The sequence below is a fragment of the Carcharhinus amblyrhynchos genome, chromosome 17 (genome assembly GCF_965287045.1).
Source record: "Carcharhinus amblyrhynchos chromosome 17, sCarAmb.v2.hapA, whole genome shotgun sequence".
In the NCBI taxonomy this organism is placed as follows: Eukaryota; Metazoa; Chordata; class Chondrichthyes; order Carcharhiniformes; family Carcharhinidae; genus Carcharhinus; species Carcharhinus amblyrhynchos.
The window spans coordinates 14,687,808-14,711,689 of record NC_137340.1 but is presented as its reverse complement, the minus strand read 5'-3'; the positions used below and the strand labels follow the sequence as shown (position 1 = coordinate 14,711,689).

The 23,882-nt window shown below is 41.8% G+C and overlaps 1 protein-coding gene across 2 annotated transcripts in view; it reads right to left on the bottom strand.

The window, feature by feature from the left end:
• hectd2 (HECT domain containing 2) overlaps positions 1-23,882 on the bottom strand; it is a 111,874-nt gene that overhangs the window by 42,974 nt on the left and 45,018 nt on the right. For both annotated transcript variants that reach the window (XM_080205519.1, XM_080205520.1), the window contains exons 6-11: positions 23,170-23,234; positions 17,524-17,569; positions 16,733-16,842; positions 12,338-12,486; positions 10,842-10,965; positions 1,023-1,119 (exon numbers count right to left, since the gene is read on the bottom strand). In XM_080205519.1, coding sequence (XP_080061645.1) covers positions 1,023-1,119; positions 10,842-10,965; positions 12,338-12,486; positions 16,733-16,842; positions 17,524-17,569; positions 23,170-23,234 — 591 coding nt within the window. The remainder of the gene's footprint in view (positions 1-1,022; positions 1,120-10,841; positions 10,966-12,337; positions 12,487-16,732; positions 16,843-17,523; positions 17,570-23,169; positions 23,235-23,882) is intronic.

The window sequence follows — 23,882 nt, the reverse complement described above, 5'->3', positions numbered from 1 at the left end:
CTGGAAGTCCAAAATAAAACATATATATTGGATACACTCTGGTTGAGATTTCCTCAAAAAACTGTTTTCAACACTTTAACAATATGCGTTAGGCTAATCGGCTTATAGTTTCCCACTTTTTGCCTCCCTTCCTTCTTCAATTGGGGTGTCACATTGGCAGTTTTCCAATCCTCAGGTACTTCTACAGAATCCAAGAATTTTTGGAAAATTACAGCCATGCATATACTATCTCCATTGCTACTTCTTTTAGGATCTTAGGATGCGGGTCAGGGGACTTATCCGCCTTTAGCCCCATTAGTTTGGCTAATACTACTTCTCTAGTGGTGGTTCTTAATTCCTTCTCTGTATTAGTATTAATGGGACAGTCGAAGTAGCTTCCACCGTAAAGACTGATGCACAGATGGCACAGTCTTAGCACTGCTGCCTCACAGCTCCAGGGACCCAGGTTCGTTGGAGCCTTGGGTGACTGTGTGGAGTTTGCACATTCTAGCTGTGTCTGTGTGGGTTTCCTCTGAGTATCTGGTTTCCTCTCACACTCCAAAGATGTGCAGGATCATTTAAGTTGCCCCTTAATGTCCCAAGATGTGTAAGCGAGATGGATTAGCCGTGGTAAATGTGTCGGGATACGGGGATAGAGTGATGGATAGGGCCTGACTAAAATACCCTGCCAGAGAATCGATGGGCTGAATGGCCTCTTTCTGCACTGATGTTTCTATGGAAAGATATATCTAACTCCTCTGCCATTGCCTTGTTGCCCATAAATATCCAGATTCATTTTGAAGAGGCTTATGTTCACTTTGCTCTTTTTTTTTATATGTTTAAAGAAGCTCTCTGCATATATATATAATGTATAGTTTTCATATTCCTTGTTAGTTTGCCCTTGTAGTTTCTCTCTCTTTATCATCTTTTGGTCTTCATTTGTTGGGGGATTCTGAATTTATCTGAGTCTGTGGTCACATAGACAGTCTAATATCCAACATTCACTGAAATTCGTTTCCATAAATCACTGAATATTCACTTACCCTAGCCACTGTGATCATCTGTTGCTCAGAGTCCCTCTGGATAATAATTTTCTTTGCTGCTAAGGAGAGAATGAAAGGAAACTGGCAGAAGGAAAACCTATAATTCAATAAAAAAAAATCCTCAAAGTATATAGGTACCCGAATTAGTAGCTCAACGCTGTTACAAATGATGCAAGACTTGTAATTATGTCAGACCTTTCGAAGGCAGCTCTACCACAGGGCAATGCATGCCCAGTTGTGAAGCAGTTCAACATTCAGGTGAGTATAAAGGTAAACCAGGAAACACTCAGCGAAATGAAAGAAAGTCTCTTGTCACCCCAAGATTCATGTTACAGCCAATTAAGTACCTTTGAAGTGTACTCACTGTTGTAATGCAGAAATAGCAGCAGCCAATTTCAGAGCGAGCTCCCATTATTGGCAGTTTCATCATACCTGGATGATCTGTTTTTGTGATGTCGATTGAGAGATAAATATTGGTCAGTCCGGCCAGGATAACACTGCTGCGCTTCTTTAAAATGTCACGGGAGCTTTAGCACTCACCAGAGAGAGCAGATTTGATTTAATGTCTCAGCTAAAAGACGGTACCTACAATAGTGCAGCACACCCACAGTACTGCATTGGAGCATCAGCTGAGACACTGCTACTCAAGTCTCGGTAGTTGAATCAGAAGCGAGTGTGCTACCAAATGAACCATAGCCTTATAGACAGGGCCAGATGTTGATAACTATCTAGGTCAACGTGCACTCAGCATGAACAGTCACATAAGTCACGTTCACAGTTAGGAAACCCCACCAACACCTCTACTTTCTCAGGAGGTTCAGGAAATTCTGCATGTTTGCTACAACACTCACCAATTGTTACAATGCACCATAAAAAGCACCCTTTCTGGATGTATCACAACTTGGTATGGCTCCTGCTCTGACTAAGACTGCAAGAAACTGCAAAGAGTTGTGAACGTAGCCCAGCTTATCATGCAAACCAGTCTCTCCTCCATTGGCTCCGTTCACACTTCCCGCTGCCTCAGAGAAACAGCCAACATAATCAAGGACACCACTCACTCAGGACATTCTCTCTTCTGCCTTCTTTCATTGGGAATATGATACAAAAGTCTGAAAACACATACCAACTGACTCAAGAACAGCTTCTTCTTTGCTGCCAGACTTTTGAATGGACCTACCATATATTAAACTGATCTTTCTCTACACCTAATCTGTAACTGCAACACTTATTCTGCACCTTATCCTTTTCCTTCCCTCTTATGTACTCTACAAATGCTATGCTTTGTCTGTATAATGTGCAAGAAACAATACTTTCACTGTATCCCAATATATGTGACAATAATAAATCAAATTAGGTGGAACCGAAAACCACTAAGCAGGTAAGAAGCGGAACATGCAAGCAGGCTTGATGGATGTTGGGCAGAGATACTCATGATAAACGCACTGGAATATATTTGTACTGGATGGAGAAGTAGGTGGTGTGCAGGTGCTTAGGTCTACTGACACAATAGCTGGATATAGACAGGACAGCTAGGTGGGTAAGCGGCAACCCAACGGGGCTGATTCAGTAGGTACAGGAGTACACTGAGTGAAAGTGGGGCGGAGAATCAGATCCAGTAGAACCAGTCGACTCAATCACTTAACATCACACTTCACTCTCCAGTTCACTTGAATCACTCATCTGAAGCTCCCCACACACATAATTTTCTTATCAGTTGTTGAGGAGTCTGGCTCTATGATTCCCAGTTATGATCACAGATAATGAAAGGATTGTGGGCGAAGAGTTTCTCGGGTTTTACACACAGCACAGCGTGCTAGATGGTGCTGGAGGTAGATGCAGAAGAGATGCAAGGCAATTATAGATCACCTTCAATTGCAGTACATGTTCAATATCAGTAAATAACCTGGTCTGGGCCATTAGACAGATTTATTCTGAAAATAAATACATGTTCGTTGCATTAAATTGTACAGTTCAAACAATGAAGCAATTTTATAACTTAAAATCTCCCCATTTGTAAGCCATAAAAATCCTTGATTTAAATACAGATATCACAACTTGTAACTTCAGAAGGTGCAATGCAATTGTGAGGTTGACCATAACCATCGATGGTTAAAGATTAGGCTGAGGAGCATTTCACGTGAAAATCTGACGACAAACATGGTGCGGCACGGTGGCACAGTGGTTAATGCCTCACAGCGTCAGGGACCCGGGTTCAATTCCAGCCTCAGGTTGCTGACTGTGTGCAGTTTGCACGTTCTCCCAGTGTCCGTGTGGGTTTCCTCCGGGTGCTCCGGTCACCTCCTAAAGTCTAAAGATGTGCGGGCTAGGTGAATTGGCCATGCTAAATTACCCCTTATTGTTGGGGGACTGACAAGGCTAATACAAGGGGTTATCGGGATAGGGCTTGGGTAAGATTGTTATCAGTGCAGGTGGGTTAAATGGCTTCTTTCTGCACTGTAGAGATACCATGAACATGTCTATAACTAAAAGAGTACAGTATACATGCCTCGCAATGTATCTAATCTGCTCAAGGGGGCACTCTAATGCCATATTTGAAAAAATAAGAGCTCATTCTTCAATTCTGGATTAAATGCAGCAAGATGGGGTACAAAGGTAAACTTCTACTTTCCAACAGCCACAATTTCAAGTGAATTCAAAATATATTGTCTTGAAATGTCAGTTATAAATACACCAAAAGCTGGTTCATTCATAGCCTTCCAAAATTATAACTTTTCTGTCTTTTACACGACATTGGTGAGATATTTGACTTTGAATTGAGCTTCTGACCACATATTTATAACATCACAAAGGCTGTTTATTTCTAAGATCATAAAAGCAAGATCTGGCCATTCGGCCCCTCCAACTATTCAGTTAGATTACGGCTAATCTTCTACCTCAGCTCCATTTTCCTGCACATTCCCCATATCCTCTGATGTCTAGAGACCTACTGAGCTCCCACATTCTCCTGGGGTAGAGTATTCTGAAGATTCACCACCCTCTGAGTGAAGAAACACCTCCTCACCTCAATCCTAAATGGTTTACCTTTTGTTCTGAGACTGTTGAGTCTCTGAATTCTAGACCTCCCCAAACCCCCGCGGCCAGGGGAAACTGCCTTCCCTCATCTACCTTGTTGTCCCCTAACATCGCCCAACTCTGGGCCTGCCTCGGTTCATCTGCTGCTGAAACCCTCATTCCTACCTTTGTTACTTTTAGGCTCAATGTTCCAATGCTGGTCTCCCACATCCTATCCCCTGTAACGTGAGAATGACTCTCCTCCTCTCCTAACTCGCTTCAAGTCATGTTGCTTCACCACATGTGCTTGAAGACCTACATCAGTCATAGAATCGTAGAAACTCTACAGTGCAGAAGGAGGCCATTCAGCCCATGGGATCTGCACCGATAAGAATCCCACCTAGGCCCTAACCCCATAACTCCAAGTATTTATCCTGCTAATCCCTCTACCCTACTCATCCTGGGACACTAAGGGTCAATTTAGCATGGCCAATCCACCTGACCTGCACATCTTTGGACTGTGGGAGGAAACTGGAGCACCCTGAGGAAACCCACGCAGGCACAGGGAGAATGTACAAACTCCACACAGAAAGTTCCCCAAGGCCAGAATTGAACCCGGGTCCCTGAGGCAACAGTGCTAACCACAGTGCTGCCTCAATTTTAAAATACTCATCTTAGTATTCAAATCCTTCTTTGGCCCCATTTCTGTTAACCTCCTCCAACCCCACAACCCTCCAAGATTTCTCTGCTCCTTCATTGAGTCTTTCTCTGGAGCATCCACAATTTTAATTGCTTCATTGCTGGTGGCTGTGCCTTCAGTTGCCTCGGCCCAAGCTCTGGAATTCCCTCCCTAAACATTGCCATCTCCCTTCCCTCTCTTTTCAAGTCATTCCTTAAATCTGCCCCTTTGGCCATCCAACCTAACTGCTTTTGACGCGGTTCACTGTCTAATTTTTGTATGATAGCACTTCTGTGTTTTATTATTTTAAAAGCACTACATAAATCAAAGTTGCTGTTATAATATTTGAGCCAAACTGGAGGACAGGAAAAATGATCTTATGTATAGATATTTCAAGAAGTCCAGAATGAGGAGATAAAGTGAAACAAATGTGATTATTATTTACGTGCCATCATTTAAGGGATTAAAGAGAAAATTGGTTGCTGACCAAAGGCCCATCCAACAGACCAACTGGTTCTGGGTAGGTTGGTGGTCCTATCAACTGTGAAAGTGTAGGAACACCCGTCCTCTGTGCAGCAACTCATATCAGCAAATTCAGAAAGGGGAAAAGTAACCTCCAAGTTTCAGGGCAGGACAACGGAGCGGAATCCTAAAGTTGCACTGAGGATCTCCACACCTCCTCCTCCTCCCCCCGCCTCCCACCCATGCGACCCACACAAAGATCAGTTGGTAGAGATTGCAGGGTAATTGGTTTTTTTTTTAAACTGGTCTTGGTGCCTAAAATTCAGGTGAACCTGCAGCTGCAAGGTCAATCTTTGTATGTGTAGACACAGACACACACAGACATAGTTAATGTGATTTTACAAATGTGAGGTTAACTTTCCTCCAACGTCCCTGAAAAATGTTAGGATCTATCAGGCCTATTTACACTCCGAAATCTGAACTGTCCAGTGTTATCAGTTGGGATTATGACAAAGCGGGGGCTCTTGCAGGATAAAAAAAACTTTGAATTTAAGTGGGGTTCCTGAAAAAAAACGCGTAGTGGTGGTTGGCATTCGACACAGGAATGTGGTTTGATGTGAAGTATACTATACCAATTGGAAACAAAAATGGGTTTGACTTCTCTAGGAGTGAAAGAAGTAGCAGTAGGTCATTGTAAACTCTTGAATGAGGCTTCATTTAAGACAATGTCCAGGTAAACTGCATGTAGAAATATAAGCAGCATTTTGTAACAATGGATAAAGTAATTGCCCAGAATTTTGAATTAAAAAGGTGAAAAGAACTGAAATGCTGCTAGAGTTAGCAAAAATTCAGTTGCAAGCAAAACAGCTTGAGATAGAAAAAGAAAAAGCAATGAAAAATCTTGAATTGGAAAAAGAAGAAAAAAGGTTGAAAGTTATGGAAGTGAGGAAACTTGAACATTAGCTTGACCTTAGCAAAGGAGAAAAGAGGTAAGGACAGAGTTGGGGAGTTTCATAGAACATAGAAAGAACATTTCAAAGAGAGAAAGAATTCAAACATCATGAGTTTGCTAAAGAAAAGAAACTTAGGGTATAGGGCAAAAGCAAGGCTAGTAGTTTGATTAAGGAATCGAGTATTGATACAACAGAGTCTTCATCTGGGGCCTGCGATGAGAGAGGATGGAGTTGAAAAATATTCCATCTCATTTGAGAAGATAGCTGTGAAGTTGAAGTGGCCAATGGATGTTTGGACATAAATGTTACAAAGTGTCCTGACAGTCACAACTATGCTGGAAGAGCAATGTGCAGACTATGAAGTGGTTAAAGGACAATACTCGGTGCTTATGAACTTGTATCTGAAGTATATCAGATTTTAAAGAAAAGACCAAATGAAACATTCGTAGAATGGAGAAAGAAATGCTGTGGGGTCAATGGTTTTGAAAAAGTTAACAAATAATTTTGAGCACGTGTGAAATTATAATTGTGGAAAAATTCCAAAATAGCAGCCCAGTAATCATTATGACTTATTCAGAGGAGTGTCAAGTAGCAAAGATCTGAGAAGCCTGGTTTTGGCTATACCTATGATATCTCACACAAGACTGTCTGATGTGGGGAAATAATCATGTAAGAATCAAAGGGGAAATTGAAGGAATAGAAAATCTGGTGATGATAAAGGGTACAGACAGAAGGATATAGGGCTAGACTCCAAAAGTGAAGTATAGAAAATAGATTGCAATAAAACGGGACATACTAAAACTAATTGCTGGAGATTAATTGGGTGACCTATTGCAATTGTAGGAATGCCTAAAGAATCTTTAGGAAAAATTAACTTGGGAAAAGAGAAGTGACTAAATAGGAGCCATAGTGAAGATGCACAGTGAAGACGGAGAATCTACCAAAAAGGTGGAGATAGTTCCTCAGCCATGATTGAATGGCGGGGCAGACCCGATGGACCGAGTGGCCCAATTCTGCTCCTATATCTTATGGTCTCAGACTAATTTAACAAATTCAGAAAAAAAAATTGTGGAAGGGTTTAAAGATTTTGTTTCGAAAGAAGTATTCTGTTATTCTTCTAACCTAGAAGGAACTAATAAAGTTACTGAGAGACACAGGAACAAATTATGCGATCACCCCGCTGGCAGGAACAGAGGCCATTAAAACCCCACTGGGAATACAGGGACACTGCCAAGGGGGCAGGGCCAATCGGTGGTGGTGGTGGTGGTGGTGGTGGGGCGGGGGGAGAGCTTGTTGCACACTCTGCAATAGGATTGGTGGGAGAAGGAAGGGGGAGGTGATTAAAGCTGCACTTGGTGGGGTCGTCAAGGAGACTGGCAATCAGTGAGGGAGGGAGGAAAAAAAATCAGAAGGCCAGTGATCAGGAGGGGCCACTGAGCATACTGATGCTGGTCACTCCAGCCAGATGAGATGTCCCCCACCCCGGCAACTTACCGCCATGAATCCCTCTGTGCAGCAGAGAGTGCTGGAGATTTATACAACTAAGGACGCCCAAAAAAGGTGGGAAAATCTCCCGTTTTTCCCGCCAATTGGGCACTTGGGTTTTCCCTGGGAGATCCTCCCCCCCATCAACCCTTATCTTACCTGCCTCTGATGAGCTGTTAAAAGTGAGGTTGACTGGACCATATCAAACCAAAGAGAAACTCAGTGATGTAAATGACATATTAATACTCCAATCAGGAGGAAAAATCAGCGAGTGCGTCACATTAATATGTTAAAGCAATATTATGACAAAAGAAACAGCCAGGATAGGAGTGCATTCACAGTAGCACAAGAAGTAGGGACTGAAATAATGGTATCAGAGCCATTCGAGAATTAATGCGAAGTCAAAAAATCTCAAGTTGAGCCTCCAGTAATCAGATTGGATAATACAGAAGTGCTAAAACATTCAGATGTAATATTGTCAAGCTGTCAAGGTGATTTACACAAGCTATTACAAACTCATGAATCGATTTGTGTGATAAGCCAGGCCACCCAACTGGGATCATAACATTAAGCAACACCTCAGTTTGAATTGGCCCATGATTGAAGATCATGTCCTCACACTATCCTTTAACTATCTCTGCCACATCTGCTAGTGCAAATGGCTACTGTCACTTTTTGGCACATAGAATCCTACAATGCAGGGGACCGCCATCCGGCCCATCGAGTCTGCACTGACCGTAACCCCACCCAGGCCCCTTTCCCATAACCCTATGCATTTACCCTAGCTAGTCCCCCTGACACTAAGGGGCAATTTAGCATGATTAATCCACCTAACCCACACATCTTTGGAATGGAAGAAACCCACACAGACACACAGAGGACGTGCAAACTCCACACAGACAAAGAGCCAAGCCGGGGATCAAACCTCCGTCCTTGGCATTATGAGGCAGCTGTGCTAACCACCGTGCTGCCTGTGAGAGAAGCTGGACGACTGGGTGTGATATAACCTTGACAGACAGCCATTGTACATACAGTACTCAGTCTGTCCAATGGTCTGGGAGTAATAGACATCCAGTTAGTTTACTCATGTCATCTGCTTCCCAGAAGGCTGACTGCCATGGATATCCACCTCTCTGTCCTGTATTACCCTCACACGTTCTGTATAAGACTGGACTGCATCCAGTCCATTACACCCATTATTCATTAGTAATGTGAATAATAAAGCACTGCCTCTCAATCTGATCCACCAGCTTATTGTGGATTCAAACCAAGGTATTTAAAGCAGCAGTCTGGGCATTCATAAGATATATTCTGTGTGGTATTAGAGCTTTATCACTGCAAGCTCCAGTGAAGATAAGCGATTAGGGATGGACAATAAATGTTGGCCCAGCATATTCATGAATGATTTTTTTATACATCCCTCGATTTGGCACAGGCTGCACGGTAGACTGCAGTACTTCTCTACAAATTGTTTCAAATGTGCTCTTAATCTCATCTGTGTCTGCACAGACTTCAAGAGGTAGCCCACATAATTAACTTGACTTGCACAAGAGAATGGTGGAAAGCAGTGTTTCAGGTGCATATTTTACTGTACATCGTTCCTACCCCAGAACCACACATTTTGGAAGTTTAACCTTGTGCATTTTAAAATGCTTGTTTTTCTTAGCATGGCTTTTTAGGATATATTAAAAACAGATCAGCTAAACAAGCTGGCAGCTGTGAAGAAAACCAGGAGCCTCTGTTTCAGAAAATTCATTAGCAGGAAATGTTACATCACAATTTCCACACCCCCTCCCCTCCAACGCAATTCTTTTCCTATTTTAATTCACTTTTTTCTTATAATTCCAAAAGTGTGAACTAACTAAACTCAGGGCAGAATCTTACAACCCTGTAAATGACAGGGATGGAACTGCAATGTGTTTCGAGCCATTCAAAATCCATCAACTCAACGGGACTGGAAAATCCAGCCAGCAGGAGAGGCTGTAAAATTCCACCCTTGGAATTAATTTTAGCTTGAACAGAAGAACCACTTCCTGTAAATTAACAGTGGTTAGTGTTTGCCCGGTATGGGATGCCAATAAGATGGCCATTTCCAAAAATCCTGAAAATTTGGCCTGTTGGGTGCCATGGCTTTCAGTGGTGAGTCTCACAATTGCTTTAAACAGGGGGTGTGGGGGGAGTGAGAGGCCAGTTGCTGCTGGTGAGACTAGGGCACACCAAACTTGGACTCATACAGACATTACAATGCTGCCTGGCCTGATTATTTCCAGCATTTTCTGTTTATTTTGATCTCTCACTAGTTTGATTCTTGCAATCAAGAAAAAGCTGTCAGTGACTTACTTGATTCTTTCACCCGTTGTTTCATTGATTTAAATTCCTAGCATGATTAAAATGAACTGAGAAAATGGTCTGGGTTTTATCCAGAACTGTAAAATATTCCTCAGAATGTCAAGTTCAGGTGAGTGCTCTATAATAAAATTGGAGGGAGGAAATTCATACACCAACGCAAACATATTTTTTCAAAAATTGAAATAGCAACCAACTTTGAACATATTAAATATCTGAATGTGTATGACTGCTGTTAAAACAGACTTGGCCAGTGAGTCTGATCTGCGAGCTGTTTGGGTGTGTTTGCCATTAGCAGGCAATATTTAGCCACATTAAAAGCTATTCAGTTGGCACGCACTAGAACATTAGTGGAATCCACTTATCTTTGATCTGCCACATCACTATCGGCATCAGTGAAACTGGCACAACAACCACTGATACGAAACACAGAAAATCTTGCCATAAATATACCGCAGTCAATATATATTTTGACCACAATCCACATTCATTTAGTTTTTTTTTTATTTATTTGTTCATGGGACGTGGGCATCGCTGGCTGGACCAACATTTATTGTCCATCGCTGAAGGCATTTAAGAGACAACCCCATTGCTGTGGGCTTGGAGGCATATGTAGGCCAGACCAGGTAAGGAGGGCAGATTTCCTTCCCTCAAGGACATTAGTGAACCAGATGGGTTACTACAACAATTGACAATCGTTCCAAGCCATCATTGGGCTTTTAATCCCAGATTTTTACTGAATTCGTATTTGATCATCTGCCGTGGTAGGATTCGAACCCGGGTCCCCAGTGCATTCCCCTCGGTCTCTGGATTACTAGTCCAGCAACAATACCATTATGCCACTGCCTTCCAAACAATGCATGGCACCTCCTGCTTTCTCACCTGTGAGAATTTCCATAACACTGCCAGATGTGATATTCCTCCATAAGGTCAATATGATCCAAGGTAGAGTTGTAGAAATCCATGAAAGGAATAATTGGTGGGTTTGCCAGACTGTTAGCTGCATCTGTAGTAATAGTAAACCATTAAAATGCCAGTAAAATCCAACTTTTGTAGCAATAGCAATTATCATTAAGATGTCATTAAAATCTAACAAATGAAACATAATCAATTAAATCCACTACAAAACAAAATTGAATATGCAATAAACTCAGTATACAGAAAAGGAGACCATTTAGCCCATTGAGCAATCCAAATCATATCTCACTGTCTTGATCTCAGTTATTAATATTGTTTCTTCCTCTGCTTCAAACATCTTCCAATTTTCATAGATTTAGCGATCTCTGCTTCAACCACTCCTCATGACAAGACGTGCAATTCCCCAATGAAGAAATTTCTCCCAATGTTTCTCCTCACTTTTCAATTGGTGACTGATTTTTCCCACAATGGATTCCCCAAAGAGAGGAAATAACTCTCTCTATTCATCAGCAAAACTATTTAAATATTGAAAAACGTCTATCAAACCTCATCTTAAAGTTAATGGTACATTAAATATGTATAATTGTGAGCAGGTGGTGAGTATAAATTGGGGTTGACAATTCACTTCAACATATATGAAGAGACACTGACCCGGAATTCTCCAGCTATTCATTCTCCCTCCATTCACCACTGCAGGCCAGCAAGAATGGAAAAATTGGCGTTCAGCCAAATCTCCACTCACTGCAGCGGGACAAGAGAATCCCAGCCACTTAATGAAACTGTACTGGGATTAACTGAGTTAGTGGGGCTGCAGGAGAGGTTTGCCTGCATATTTTAACCCCCACGGAGGACACTGTGCTGGCCAACGTGGAAAAGGACATTGCTGAGGTTGTGGCCACTATCCAGATACCTAATCCTCCTTCACATGCTGCTTTTCCCACATCTCTCAACCCATTCTGTCCTACAAGCTGCTGATGCCGCAAGTGTGCACGTCTTACTTTCTCTCTCCCAACCTGTCACACGCCAAATCTTGTCCCTCTTTTTACTTCAGACGCCCAAACACCAGAATCTGCCCAGGCAGTGCAGGGAGCTCAAGAAGTGAAGCTGGAAAGACACAACCACTTTGTTCAGTTGCAGCCACCAGCCCAGATTCTGATACTGTGCATGATTTGGAGGATAACAGGGGTATGATCTGCACGTGGTGAGACAACACAAACTGCTTTACAAATATGATGTCCTTCACACTTCCTGTGGGATTCCACTTTGGTTGTTTAAAAAAATCAGCGTGTCCAAAAAACAGGGGCTACTGAGCCCAATTTCACTCCTGGCATGCTTAAAATACAGGTGTTGCAATGATCTAATTCAAATTTCTTTCATTATACCAAATAAATCATATTTTTGATTCATGTTCACATTGACATTTGAGAAATGCCAATTTATAGTAACCTACAGATACTCACTAAGCAAAGCCAAGACTCTTGTTGCTGAAGGAATCCACCATGTACACTTTGCCATGGGTGGTAGATCATCTGGCTTTGCCGGAAATAGACGTAAGGATACAAACTGCAGCAATCTCTCCACCAACTGCTTAAATCTCCTTTGGGGCAATCTGATGAAAACACAAGACGATCTTGCAGTGAGTCAATATCCTTCGGAGGTTGATGGGCTCATTTAATGAAACAAAATGCTTTCAGAGATGCCTTTGAAAGGTCACCAATTGGATAATTGAGCCACGCATGTCCCAGGTTTGATTTCTGAGCTCACTATGCTTATTTCAGAATAAGCTCCTGTGACTTTCCTCATGAGCTTGGATTAGGTTTATTTCTTCTGCTCACTAAAAGGCAAGTTCCTTGGATGTTTGTCCATGTAATCACTATTAATACACTGACTGGGCACATGCAAGCACTAATGGACCATGCATAAATATCAGCTATAGGGTAAAATAAATTAATGTGGTCTGACCCACTATACCATGGAAAGTAGTTAGGATTTCCAGGATACGAGGGATTAGTAAAAACTTATATAAGATCATAAGAAATAGGAGCAGTAGTCCATTCATCCAACGAGCCTGCTTCACCTTTTGGTGAGATCATATCTGATCTGATTACATGTTACACGTAACTCCACTTTCCTGCCTGACCCCAATACTCTTCGCTCCCTCATAGATCAAACATCTGTCTAGCTGACACATGAATATATACTATGACCCAGGCTCCACAGTTCTCTGGGGTAAATAATTCCAAAGATTAATGATTCTCAGAGAAAAAAAATCCTCCTCATCTCTGTTTCTTTTTAAACTGTGGCCTCCTGAGCGGCGTGGTGGCGCAGTAGTTAGTGCAGCTGCCTCACAGATTCAATTCCCGGTTGGGTTGCTGTCTGTGCGGAGTCAGCATGTTCTCCCCATGTTCACATGGGTTTCCTCTGGGTGCTCCTGTTTCCTCCCATGGTCTGAAAGACATGCTGTTTAGGTGCACTGGCCATGTTAAATTCTCCCTCGGGCAGTCGGAGTGTGGCGACTAGGGGATTTTCACAGTAACTTCACTGCAGTGTAAATGCAAGCCTATGTATGGCACTAATAAATAAACTTAAACTTAGTTCTAGATTTCACCACAAGAAGAAATATCCTCTCAGCATCTGCCCTGTCAAGTTCCCTTGCAAACAGATAATTTCTCTTTCTTCTAAATTCTATTGAGTGTGGGCCCAAATTACTCAACCTTTCCAACCCATCTGAGAGATGTTGTGGGACCCACTTCCAAGAGTTCTTTTGTCCAAGTGTCAATAAAGCATAGTGGGAAAAGCCAGCAGTGGGGCTGCTGGGCTACAGACCATTTTTCTCACCCCAGTTGACACTTGGTAAAGAAATGCCAGAAAGTTACGCCCATCCATATAGGATCACTCTTAAAAAGAAGATACTTTACTATGAGGACATTAATTAATCTTGTATCATTACGTATTAACATGTCTAAAATAGCTTGTTTCCTGGTTCATTCTAGAATATATTGTTCTAAGAAACTGTCCCAAATACACTACAAACTCATTCTCTTGTCTCCCTTTGCCAATTTGATTTTCCCCATCGATATGAAGATTAAAATCTCCCACGATTATTGCAGAACCTTTTTTTTTTACAAGCCCCCCATTATTTCTTGATTTATACTCTACTATACTTATAGCTACTATAAGGGGGCCTAGAAATTACGTCCACCAGTGACTTCTTCTTCCCTTTGATTTTTTTTAAAAAACATATCCACCCATCTTAGAACATAAGAAATAGGAGCAGGAGTAGGCCATCTAGCCCCTCAAGCCTGCCCCACCATTCAATAAGACCATGGCTGATCTGTCGTGTCTCAGTTCCACATTCCCGCCCTCTCCCCATAACCCTTAATCCCCTCGCTTATCAAAAACCCATCACCCCGCGTCTTAACTATATTTAGCGAGGTAGCCTCCACCACTTCAACGAGCAGAGAATTCCAGAGATTCACCACCCTTTGAGTGAAGAAGTTCCTCCTCAACTCCATTCTAAACCGCCCCCCCTTTATCTTGAGGCTGTGCCCTCTAGTCCTACTGTCCTTTCTGAGCGGGAAGAGCCTCTCCACCTCTATCCTATCCATCCCATTCATCATCTTATACGTCTCAATGAGATCTCCCCTCATTCTTCTAAACTCTAACCAGTACAAGCCTAGTTTATTCAGCCTCTCCTCATAGCTCAACCCCCTCAGCTCCGGTATCAGCCTAGTAAACCTCCTCTGCACTCCTCCAAGGCCAAAATATCCTTGCGTAAGTGCGGCGACCAAAACTGCACAGTACTCCAGCTGCAGCCTCACCAGCGCCCTGTACAGTTGCAGCAAGACCTCCCTACTTTTATATTCAATCCCCCTATAATCCCAATCTTGATCCTCTGAATCATAGAATCCCTATAGGTCAGAGGAAGGCCAATTGGCCCATTGAACCAGCACCGACAATACTCCCACCCAGGCCCTATCCCCATAAGCCATGTATTTACCTAGCTAATTTCCCTAACACTAAAGGGCAAATTATCATGGCTAATCCACGTAACCTGCACATCTTTGGACTGTGGGAGGAAACCGGAGAAAACTTGCGCTGACACGGAGAAAATCGGCAACCCAAGACCAGAATCAAACCCAGGTTCCTGGTGCAGCGAGGCAGCAGTGCTAACCAAGATCACTTTTCACTACTGATCTTATCTGGATTGTTTCATGAAAAATAAAACTTCTGTGGTAAGAGTTTATTAGTTGAAGTAAACATGGCTTTAACGTATTATTCACAAAATAGTTTCTTAACTAGTGGCCCAGCATCCAAGTTAATCATGGTTATAAATTCCTATCCTGCAGTTGCCGGCCAGCTCAGCTTTCATCCCAAACAGTAGTCCAAACACTTCACAATAACGGAATATTCTCTCTCACAGGAGAAGAATCTCATATTTTCTGGTGGGTCTTGCCAAAAACAGCACTTGACGTCAACTATGAATGCAGCAACATCAACAGTAATCATGGCCAGGGTGGGTGAAGGGAAATAGCAAAACAGGAACAAAGCAACAAATCATCATGACGGGGTTGTATATTAGGGTTTGCAGGAAAGTTAATTACACCATTAACAGCTACGTGTTTGACGGGGGGGGGGGGGGGGGGGGGGGGAATCACTGAATCCCTACAGCGTAGAAAGAAGCCATTTGGCCCATCAAGCCAGTAACAACAATCCAACCCAGGCCCTATCCCTATAATCCCAAGCATTTACCCTGCTAATCTCTTTTAAGAGATGAAGGGTCTTTTAAGAGACTTCTGGATGAGTATATGGAACTTAGTAAGATAGAGGGTTATAAGTAAGCCTAGTAGGTAGAGACATGTTTGGTGCAACTTGTGGGCCGCAGGGCCTGTTTGTGCTGTAGTTTTTCTATGCAAACTCCACACAGACAGTGACCCAAGCTGGGAATCGAACCCAGGTCCCTGGAGCTGTGAAGCAGCAGTGCTAACTACTGTGCTACCATGCCGCCCCAGTTAGATCAGTATTCTTCCCGCTGCATTAATGATTTATAGACAACAGGAAGGTAATTCTGACTTGGTGTGACAAAATGGATGAATATGAATCAGCACCTCATTTTACATTTCACTCAGATTTGATTTCCACTTAAGCTAGAATTACTCCCATGGATTGGAGAAATGGAAGGCAACAGAGGAAGGGAAATGAGATCGCATTAAAGCTGTTCACAAATTATTTCTACAAACAATTTATATTGGTAAAATTATTTCAGCAATCCAATAAATTTTCACACAAATTTCAGCACTTCAGACGTTCTCCCTGTGGATTTGTCCTGAGGTTAGGATAAGGATGAAGTCCAAACAATTTATTTACAGTAAACTCACAAGCATATCTCTGTCTGAGGCCAGAATTCTCCATTCACCTGACAAAGGGGCAAACCCCGAAAGCTTGTGAGTTTACTATCAAATAAATTGGTTGGACTTTAACCTGGTGTTGTGAGGCTTCTTACTGTGTTTATTGCAGTCCAACGCCGGCATCTCCACATCATGTCAAATACGGATAGCAGACATTTGCATCAGAGTGAGATCCATCAATATCAATTTGGCAATTTTTCCTCATGCAACCAGTTAGTTAGGCAACACCCGTGTGATGTTGAATGGATTAGAGCCAAGAAAAGGTCTTGAGAGATGTGACTCTCCTACTAAACATTGTGACACTGAGATTTCAGAACAAATCAGAATTGCACTCGATAGCCCATGGTTTACCCCACTAGTTAATATTTACCATTTGTAACAGAGCTAATTATAAACCAGATCTGACTCAAAATACTTAACACTTATTGAAAGAAAAAAATACATTACTTTTTAAACCAGTGAACTAAAAAGTGAAGATCCGCTTCAGACAAAGTGGCAGTCTGCCGTAACAAATGGGCGTAGATGACATATGTCGATGTGCTTGTAAACTGTGGATTCTACAGGAAAGAGAAAAACTAATGTATAGTATTGGTTATCTGATTAGTAGCCCAAGATCCAAGCAAATGACAGTGCTCTTGTTTAACTCTTTCAATACTCAGAATATGAAACAACACTATGACAAATATATTACATAAAAGGTGGCATGGTGGCTCGGTGGTTAGCACTGCTGCCTCACAGCGCCAGGGACCTGGGTTCAATTCCTGGCTTGGGTTGCTGTCTGTGTGGAGTTTGCATGTTTTCCTCGTGTTTGCATGGCTTTCCTCCAGGTGTTCCAGTTTCCTCCTGCAGTCTGAAAGACGTGCTGGTTAGGTGCATTGGCCGTGCTAAATTCTCCCTTGGTGTACCCGAACAGGCACCGGAGTGTGGCAACTAGGGGATTTTTCACAGTAACTTCATTGCAATATTAATGAAAGCCTACTTGTGACACTAATAAATAAATCCAAGTTTTAAAAATTACGGCTCAGATACAGGTCATTTGCCCCAATTAATCTACGGCAGTGTTTGGAACGATAGAATCCCTATAGTGCAGACGGAGGCCACGAGCATAGCTAGAGGAGGAATATTCTAAAGGATTGTGAGTGGGTAGTGTATTAATTCACTGGATTATAGCCCATGCAGCTGATATTAGTGATGTCTTTTCAGAGAAAAGCCCTTCACCACAGGAAACAGTTTCATACCTGCACAAGTAAAAAGTAAGCTCGAAGGTCATCTTTTGTCCGTGGTCTAGAAAGACAACAGAAATTCAACGTGAATCAGAAGTAGAACTGGGAGTGTAAAGTTTCTACATGAATTTGCAATGACATGCTTCACCAATAACCATATCAGCATTATAAAACTGGGGCATTATCAGTTACTAATAAAACCAATCAATATTATTTTCAAGAATCAAACAGTAGTACTCTTTCCTTATCCCGTAAAGGCACAGTTCCACAAAATTTTTCATGCTGTGATTACACCAGCCAAACACTTTGGCCAAAATTTACTGTTGGAGGGATCGGCCAGTCTCAGCGATGGTGCTCCCATCCCCACGTGTGACAGGTACCCTTATGGTGGAAGGTGCGAACCACAGAAAGAGCAGTTGACATCGACTGCACCCGTCGTCGGCCAATGGCGGGCTGCCTCCCTTTAAGTGGGGGGATGGAAAATCCCACTCCCCTTCCTTATGGGACAGGTGTGCTGGTCGGGTGTTCGACTATTGGGAAATTGTAACCAATCTGGCTTCCCCACATAGCCCCACGACCAGTCCAGGTGCCACCAGTTAACTCAACATAGATTAGTAACTGAACCCAGGATCTTTTAAAGAGAGAGATTTCTCCAGAGATAAACGACTCTTTCAGAGAAAGCAGTCAAACTCTGATTCAACATCAGGCCCTTTAGATGGTTGTGACTCCAGCTTTCTCAGGAAGCCTGGTTTGGAAGTCCAGTTGAAGTGGAAACTCCTCGAAAGATTCAACCAATTGTAAATATTGTTCTATCTTTTATAACCCAGCTGCCTACAAAGCAACAGTCAGTCAGAGATACGTGTAGCCACATATAGACCTTCCTTCAGCATCAGAGCAGGTGTGGCAGTCAGATGCAAAGTCATCAAACGTGACTTTAAAATAATAATTGTTTTTTCTGTTCTGATGCTATTGAAGAAATGTAATATAAAATTAAACTCTTGCAATAGGAAAAGGGAAATTCTTTAGGTCCTGATACAGTACAGGGAGAAACCTTTCATATCATTCAGTTAATTAAGACAGTAGTGCTATTAACTGTACTTCATTCATTTAATTTTGCTTATGGGAATAATATCAATTAACAGTTTTTAAACAATATCAATACCAAAGATATAATGCAGGCAGACAAAGACCTTACCCCCTGATAGATTCTGCCTCTCTGACAGTGCTGGTGGCAGCTTGGATTTTGGCAACAATGCTTAAAGGCAGTCTGGAGTTGCCAAGATCCCAGCCAATAAATACACACATAACCTCCAGAGCTCTGTATGGATCTGGTTGGTAAAACTCCCCAAAAGTCATCTTTCACAGTAACTTTCTCCCTTTACATTGCCAGTTAAATTAGTATCCCCTTCACTTTTGCCTGGTAATGATCAATGGCAGAAGATACAAACTGACAAGTAATTACCAGATGTTTTAAGCACATTTTTGATGATCTTTAAAACGCATCCCAACTATTAAACCCTTGGGTGCATTTTAAGACACAGTTTAACACAAAAAAAGTACAACTATCATACAATGTAAAATTATGTGTGACAAACAGAGAAAGGAGTCCAGCGGCTCAGCAGAGTCTATGGAATGTGTTCTGTAAATGTAACTGCACTACATTGGGCAGTCTGTAAATCCTACTCAGTTAATCTTCAAGATTTATCACTAAAATAAATTCCACCCAGTAAATGTCATTTTAAACAGCTGCCAACTGTCTCTGTTTCTGTCCTTATTAGGGTGAGACGTTCCAGTGTGAGTGAATCACAGAATTCCTTCAATTGTAGGTCTGGGAACACGACTTTGTGATTAAATGAGAGGCTGGTCACTGGTAACACAAGAATCTCACTGCTCAAAGTTACTTTAACGAGATGGCCCAACAAACAGCTTTGCTGATATTTTTCTTTTCCACCCCAGAGTCCAGAGATTATGGGCCATTATCTGGTGATTAATGTCACCATTATCTGCGGTAACATCGCTGTTTGTGGGAGTTTGCTGTGCATTAACTGGCTGCCCCTTTTCCTACATCTCAATAGTGGCTACACTTCAAAAAGTACTTTATTGGTCATAAAGCTCTTTGAGACGTCCAGTGGCTGTGAAAAACATTGTATAAAGGCAAGTCTTTCTGTTTTGATGAGGGGTGAATGAGAAATTGTGATGGGTAATTGAGAAAGGAAAAAAAGAGCAAATAGAATGGGGTATGAAAGATCTTAATTGGATTTCATTAAATAGTTGGAAACAGAACAAGTCAAAACTCACGCTGTTGCCAATGGTTTCAGAATGCTTTGCATGCTGCGTTTGTAGTTACGGTGAAAACATCAGTGAGCACAAATACAAAACTTGTTTTTTTTTACAAAACAGTATTCAATTTCTTCCTATGACCAAAATTCTATGATGCAATAGAAAGCTGTCAAAAGGATTGGAAGATATTGAGAATGCTGACCCATCGAAAGGTCCTATCCTGTGGTGCTGCTGAGTGCTGGTTACTGGGTACAACATCATTGATCCTGATCATACGACTGCAATTATTATGGTGCAACCTCTGGTAAGCATGGCCTGCTACAAAGCAAAGGCTAAGTGAGCCGAGAAAGTGCACAAAGAGAAATCTTTTCAGTCTTTCAAGGCATCCACTTGTATGTGGATGTTCTATAATTTGTGATCTCCTCCATTCTTCAAAGTGCCTTAGGGAATGGCAAACCATTTCAAAATTTGCTTGCCTCCCCTTTTGCATCTTAGCCACCATGAGATTCAGCACCTGGTCTATAAAACACAGCTGCTCAAACTTCTTCACAAATTAATCATATTTTTCAATTTTGGACCATGTAACATCTCCACAAATCAAAAACTTATCAAGACATAATTGTTGAAGAATTGGGCAGGATTTTCCAGCCACACTCGCCAAAAAACTGGACAATCTCACCTGAGGTCAACTGACCTCTCCCCATAGTTCGCCCCCCCACCTAAATTCCCATGGTAACGGGATGGGAAAATTCTTGTCATTGTCTTTTGTAAACCACCTTGTATGACTGAAACTTGTACCACTGTTTCATGATGGTGTAAACGTACTTTGTCATCTACACAAGGGTGAATGATCTCCATAAGACCGTAAAAAATTGGAGCAGAATTAGCTCATTTGGCACATCGAGTCTCCTCTGCCATTCAATCATGGCTGACATGATTCTCATCCCCATTCTCCTGCTTTCTCCCTGTCACCCTTGGTCTCCTTATTGATCAAGAACCTATCTATCTCTGCCTTAAAGACAGTCAATAACCTGGCCTCCAGAGCCCTCTGTGGCAAAGAGTTCCAGAGATTCACCACACTCTGGCTGAAGAAATCTCTCCTCCTCTCAGTTTTCAAGAAGCATCCCTTCAGTCTGAGATTGTGTCCTCAAGTTCTAGTCTCTCCCACTAGTGGAAACATCCTTTCCATGTCCACCCTTTCTAGGCTTCTCAGTATTCTGTAAGTAGCAATAGAACCCTCATCATCCTTCTGAACTCCATCGAGTATAGACTCAGACTCCTCAACCATGGCAATTATAATCCACTGCAGGTTATGTAATTAACTGGGTTACACATGACTACACACTGATTGACAAAAATCAATAGAAAGTTAAATGATTTCTCTATCCAGAAATACTATTAATTTCAGGGAACCGCTTTTATATTGTGGCTATGTCATCGACATCATTAAGAAACTGACATTAGTTCCCCACATCCACCAATAAATAACATCATAAAAGAATAATAGTGGGACTTCAGAGCACAGACATCACCGTACCGACTTTGCAGTATAGGTAAGATCAGAAAGGAACCCAGATTACCAAGTTCTGCCACAAATTTTGTCCCTTTCCTGTATTCTGCCCCAATGATATCTTCCCGGAACCAGAAATTTTTTCACCCAAAATCTTACCGTGCGGGAGTCGTTTTAGCTCAGTTGACTGGCATAGAAACACAGAAGATAGGAACAGGAAGAGGCCATTCAACCCTGCTCCATCATTCATTATGATCATGGCTGATCATCCAACTCAATAGCCTGATCTCACCTTTCCCCCATATCCAATGATCCCCTTTGCCCCAAAACCTATTCCTATCTACTTCCTGAAAACATACAATGTTTTGACCTCAACTTCCTGTGGTAGCAAGTCCAACAGGCTGATCACTCTCTGGGTGAAGAAATTTCTCCTCACCTCCATCCCAAACGGGCTAACCTGCAATCTCAGACTTTGATACCTGATTCTGGACATCCCCACCATCCGGGACATCCTTCTTGCACCGGTTGGTTAGTGATGCAGTGTGATACAAACAGCGTGGGTTCAATTCTCTTACCAGCAGAAGTTATTCACACAGGCCCTGCCTTCTCAATTGCCCCTCACCTGAGATGTAGTGATCCTAACGTTCAATCACCACCAGTCAGCTCTTCCCATTCAGAAGGGGAGTGAGACTGAGTCGACCGGGACTATACTCATTGGAATCTAGAAGAATGAGAGGGGTTCTTATAGAAATATATAAAATTATGAAGGGAATAGATAAGATAGAAGCAGTGAAGTTATTTCCACTGGCAGGTGAAACCAGAACAGGGGCATATCCCTTAAAGTAAAGGGGAGCAGATCTAGGACTGAGTTGAGGAGGAACTTTTTCACACAAAGGATTAGAATTCCCTGCCCAGTGAAGCAGCTGAGGCTACCTCATTGAATGTTTTTAAGGCAAAGACAGATTTTTGAACAGTGAAAGAATTAAGGATTATGGTAAGTGGGCGGGTAAGTGGAGCTGAATCTATGAAAAGATTAGCCATGATCTTATTGAATGGCACAGCAGGCTCGAGGGGCCAGATGGCCTACTCCTGCTCCTAGTTCTTATGTCACCTGGGACTATGGCAACTTTACTCTTGCTGTTTATTATACTTCTGCATTGTGTCCAAAAACAGTACTTGATATCTTATGGTAGCACAATGATTGTCACTGTTGCCTCACATAACCAGGGATCTTGTTTCAATTTCAGCTTCGGGTGACTGTCTGTGTGGAGCTTGTACGTTCTCCCCATGCTTGTGTGGGTTTCCTTCGGGTGCTCCAGTTTCCTCCCACACTCCGAAGATGTGTGGGTTAGGTTGATTGGACATGGTAAATCGTCCGTTAGAGTCAGCGAGATTTGCGGGGTAGATACATGGGGTTACATGTTTAGGGCCTGGGTGGATTGTTGTTGGTACAAGCTCGATGGGCTGAATGGCTTCCTTCTGCACTGTAGGGATTCTAAAACATTTTACTAAATATTAGTAGTAATGAATGTAAATACCCTTAATTGGTAGCTAGGGACTTGTCTTTTCTTATTCTTTTGGCTGGAAAATCTTGCTATTTTCTAACATGGTGTTCTTGCCTCCCACTGAAAATAACAGAGGAACATGTGTAAAATTGTTTTTTTTCCCTGCCTTTCCCTTACTTGCGGCCATCAAATCATTGGGACCATGTTCAATTATAATATTGCTTTTCCCTATACATAACAAATCCAAACAGAATCTACCATCCATGCATATCTCTTACAAACACTTTCCAGATTACTGAACCAATTGATAGACTGAACAACCAAGCAATTGTTAGCCTTATTTCAAAAAATGCTTCTGAGACTTACCCTTTCCATTCCCTCAGCAGACTGTTAATAATCCCTTTTAATACAGTTTTCTGGATATCCTGGGGCTGAAAATAGCAATTGCAACTGATTGTTATAGACATTCACTCAATTTTAATTGCACAGAAAAGGATCAATACGTTCTTATTTCCTTTGTATTTTGTTAATTAATATCCACAATGTGCAGCTTTCACTGCAAATGAATGTTTAGCAAAAGAAGGTGTATGCTCAAATTTTATGAAGTCCTACCAGATCTCCAATGGCGTTATCTATAGTAGATTGATGTGTGTGCTGTTTCATCAGAATAGAAACACTATTATTCCACCCTATTATTCTGCTGGTGCATTATCTTAACTAACTGAATCCTTGAAGCAAAATCCTATCAATTATTTCAGGGTATGCGATGGGACAGCAACACATTTGAATTTTTCAGAATGAACGTTTACTTTAAGTTATATGCAATATTGCAAATATTTATGGATTGATCAAAACCTATTTTTATAGATTTGCATCACAACAAGTGCAAATAGGTGTAACAACTATTGTTTTGGCCACAAGGTAAGATTAGTCAGCAAAATAACATAATTTAAGTGCAATGATATTGTATATTTAGGAAATATATGCATATCATGTTTCTTTTAAGGGGTATATTTAGAATTGGCAAGGTGCCAATCTGTCTGAAAATTGGTAGCTGGAGAAGAGGATAAGTATCTGGG